Here is a 3,701-nt window from a genome sequence, read left to right as displayed (position 1 = left end):
GAGCTATTACTGTCACCCCCTAAAATGAAAGAAATGAGACAAGAATGTTGAGTGCTGGATTTTTTATTATATTAATTGCACTTAAAATTCTATGTTAGATTGTTTTCATGCATAACTTTTTAGGATTTATTTAATATTTTATAAATAAAATAGCTTAGGGTGACAGTAATTGGACAGGTGACAGGTAATTGGGTAATTGGGTCTTTTACCCTAGTATTAAGTAAATCTATGTAAATTTACACACTTTTATTTATTATTAGATCTACTTTTGATCTACTGAGATCTATTATATTAGATCACCTCTCAGATCTGTTCAGATCTGCTTAAATCTAAGTAAATCTGAGTAGTTTTAATATAGTAGATCTGAGTAGATCTAAAGTAGATTTAATAATATATATATATATATAAAAGTGTAAATTTAACAGATCTACTTATATTTATTTAGATCTACTTTATGTTTATTTAGATCTACTTTATATCTATTTAGATTTAATTTGGATCTAATTAGATCTATTTTCCATTTTTTTCATCTCGTTAAATTTAAGTTAGATTCTAATCCATTTTTTCCCAGGTAATGTGACGGAACGATCTTGTAGGTAATTTATAATGTTGATGTATTTTTTTTGTTTTGCAGCGACTGGTATAGCAACGCTTCGTGCCGCACTTGGTACCGCAGACGCAAGCTGGAAACGGCGTTTGAAAACCCGTCGCGAATGGTTTATCCACCTGGACACAGGTTCACGCCCGAACCCAGTCAAGACAGATCGCATAGCCCGTTGAAGAAACGTTCGCCCAGAACGTGGGAGAATCAGATACCGTCCAGAGAACCGATCGACACGGAAATCGGAATTATACAGAGCGAAAGCCAGTGAGAACAGAGACATTTTTATATATAAATATGTTTACATAATTTGGAAATATGTACACATGTATGTGTACATATATTTATTACTTCGTTAAAAAATGCGTAGAGGTAATACATACGTTATTTTTCCTGAAAGTTTTTTGTATAACTTTTTCTATTAAGTTTCTCCGCAATACGCAGAAAGAAACAAATTGTTTTTTTTTTTTTTTATGCTCGTTATATATTTTTTTTAGTTATCAAAATGGTCCGGACACATATCTTCTGCAACTTCGAGATACCGATTTTCCGGTTCGACTGCGCGAATACATGAAAGTTGCGTGCAACCGCAGCCCAGGATTTTCGCGCTCTATTAACGAAGACAGCGGTTTTGACTGGAGGGTAGGTGTAAAACAATGTGTAACACACACAAGCTTTTTTAATATAAAAAAAAAAAAATACACAAAGAGTACGGAATGATGAGACGTTACTGAACTAGTTGCTAGGTGTTATGCGGATGTATTGAATTTCAAAATAATACAGACGTTTCGACTTTTGTCTTAAGTCTTCATCAGTGTTCTGTGCATTAAAAATAACATATTCGGTAACGAAAAATTAAAATTAGTTTAACATAAGAATTTACAATACAAGTATAAATAAATGATAATGTGTGTGACATACCCTTATTCACAAAAAACTCTCACATCTAAAATGACGACATTATCAGTCATGTAAAAAAAAATACATTTTAATTTCTGTATTGCAACAAAATTTTTATTATTTTATTTTATTTTGTTAGTCACCGATTATACGAGAACGGCGACGATTCACGGACGTGATGGACGAGGAGATCGACGACGAGAGAAGGGCGCGCATCAACCGATACGGATCGGCGGACACGTACACGCTCAGACGTTTGAGAAACGAGCTTGGAACGCGATTGGACAGTTACGCCGAAGCCGAGGCGATGATCGAGTCGAAGAAAGAGGGTCAGCCTCCGTTCTTCCGCGAGAAGCCGCAAATCTGTCCGATCGAGGAGGGCAAACCGGCGCAACTTGCCTGTTTGGCCGTCGGGAATCCGAAGCCACTGATACAGTGGTTCAAGAACGACATAATCATACAGGAGAACAACAGGATCAAAGTGACGGAGGACGACGAAGGAAGATCCATTCTCAGCCTGAACCCCGCGAAGGAACACGATATCGGAATATACAAAGTCGTGGCGAGAAATCCTATTGGACAGACGGCGGTTAGAACGAGAGTGTTGCAAGCGACCGTTCCTTTCGGTCCGGATTCTCCGGAGGTAATAATCAAGCAACGTTTGAAAAACCAGAAAGAAATAAAAGATCGATCAAAGCGTGAAAACACTGTTGTAATTGTTTTATCACGCAATAAACAAGCAATTTGTATAAAATAGAGAAATTAATTAGAATTTAAAAAAATTAATTATATAATTACGAATCTAAAAATCATAATCAGATACGAATTTTTTAATACGTTTTATCATCTTTTTCATTAAGCATACATAGAACTGTAAAAATTATCTTCCAGGCGTCGGACGTTGCGGACACGGAAGTTCTTCTTCGCTGGAAGCAGCCGAAGTACGACGGAAACTCGCCTGTTTTGTGTTACAACCTGCAGTATAAGGAAGGCGACTCGATCGACTGGATCGACGTCGGTTCCAACATCGATCACGAGTTCTATCTGGTGCGCAATTTGAAGCAAGACACGAGCTACAACTTCCGTCTGGCGGCGCGGAATCGCATCGGTTGGAGCGAGAAGGGCATCCCGTCGAAGCTCATCAAGACGCGACTGCCCGGTTGCCCGAAGGTGCAGATCACGCGGGCGATGAGGCATCTCCAGGAACTGACCGAGGCCGGTCAGGAAATCGTTCTTGAGGAGGACAAGCCGCACATCGATTACTCCGTTGAAGAACATCCCGTTGAGTGGTCGACGGAGCCGCAACTGTCCGCCAAGTACAGCTTCATATCCGAACTAGCCCGCGGCGAATTCTCCGCGGTGGTAAAGGGCGTGGACAAGAGCACCGATCGTGTGATCGTCGCCAAGATTCTGGAGATGAACGCCGAATTGGAGAAGCAGGTGAATCGCGAGTTCGAGGCGCTACGATCGCTACGGCACGAGCGGATAGCCATGCTGGAAGCGGCGTACAAAGCAACCGGCGTGCCGGTCGCGGTATTCATTCTGGAGAAGCTCCAGGGCGCCGATATACTCACGTACTTTGCCAGCCGGCACGAATACACGGAGAATTGCGTGGCGAACGCGATCACGCAGATTCTCGACGGTATACAGTATCTGCACTGGCGCGGCTACTCTCACCTGGACATCCAGCCGGACAACGTGGTGATGTCGTCGGTGAGGTCGGTGCAGGTGAAGCTAGTCGATCTGGGTTCCGCTCACAAGGTCAGCAGACTGGGCGCCAGTGTGCCCAAGGATCTGGGCCATCCCGAATACAGATCGCCCGAGTTGTACAACGAAGAGCCGGTTTATCCGCAGACGGACATCTGGATGGTCGGTGTACTGACCTACGTTCTCCTGTCCGGAGTCTCTCCGTTCCGCGGAAAGGACGCGGACGAAACCAGACAGAACATATCCTTCGTCAGATATAGATTCGAGTACTTGTACAAAGAGCTAAGTCAAGAAGCTACCAGATTTCTCATGTTGGTCTTCAAACGCGCGCCAAGGTTGGTTGTTATTGTTGTGTTATTAGAATTCTTTATTTAGTCGCCCGTCCACTCTGTTAAATTTTGTCTTTAATAGATATATATATATCTATTAAATAATTTCTAATAAATAATATCTATTAAATAATATTAATATAATAATAATATATAGATATTAT

At 41.3% G+C, this 3,701-nt stretch overlaps 1 protein-coding gene across 9 annotated transcripts in view; it reads left to right on the top strand.

Annotated features, from left to right (window-relative positions):
* The window catches only part of LOC109859631 (obscurin), a 50,324-nt gene that overhangs the window by 45,573 nt on the left and 1,050 nt on the right, over positions 1–3,701 (top strand). For all 9 annotated transcript variants that reach the window (XM_020438046.1, XM_020438042.1, XM_020438048.1 and 6 more), the window contains 4 exons: positions 635–868; positions 1,099–1,243; positions 1,641–2,144; positions 2,393–3,543. In XM_020438046.1, the coding sequence (XP_020293635.1) occupies positions 635–868; positions 1,099–1,243; positions 1,641–2,144; positions 2,393–3,543 (2,034 nt within the window). The remainder of the gene's footprint in view (positions 1–634; positions 869–1,098; positions 1,244–1,640; positions 2,145–2,392; positions 3,544–3,701) is intronic.

The sequence above is a fragment of the Pseudomyrmex gracilis genome, unplaced genomic scaffold, assembly GCF_002006095.1.
Source record: "Pseudomyrmex gracilis isolate BER0280 unplaced genomic scaffold, ASM200609v1 scaffold_273, whole genome shotgun sequence".
Classification (NCBI taxonomy): Eukaryota; Metazoa; Arthropoda; class Insecta; order Hymenoptera; family Formicidae; genus Pseudomyrmex; species Pseudomyrmex gracilis.
This window is presented reverse-complemented; position numbering and strand designations above follow the sequence as displayed.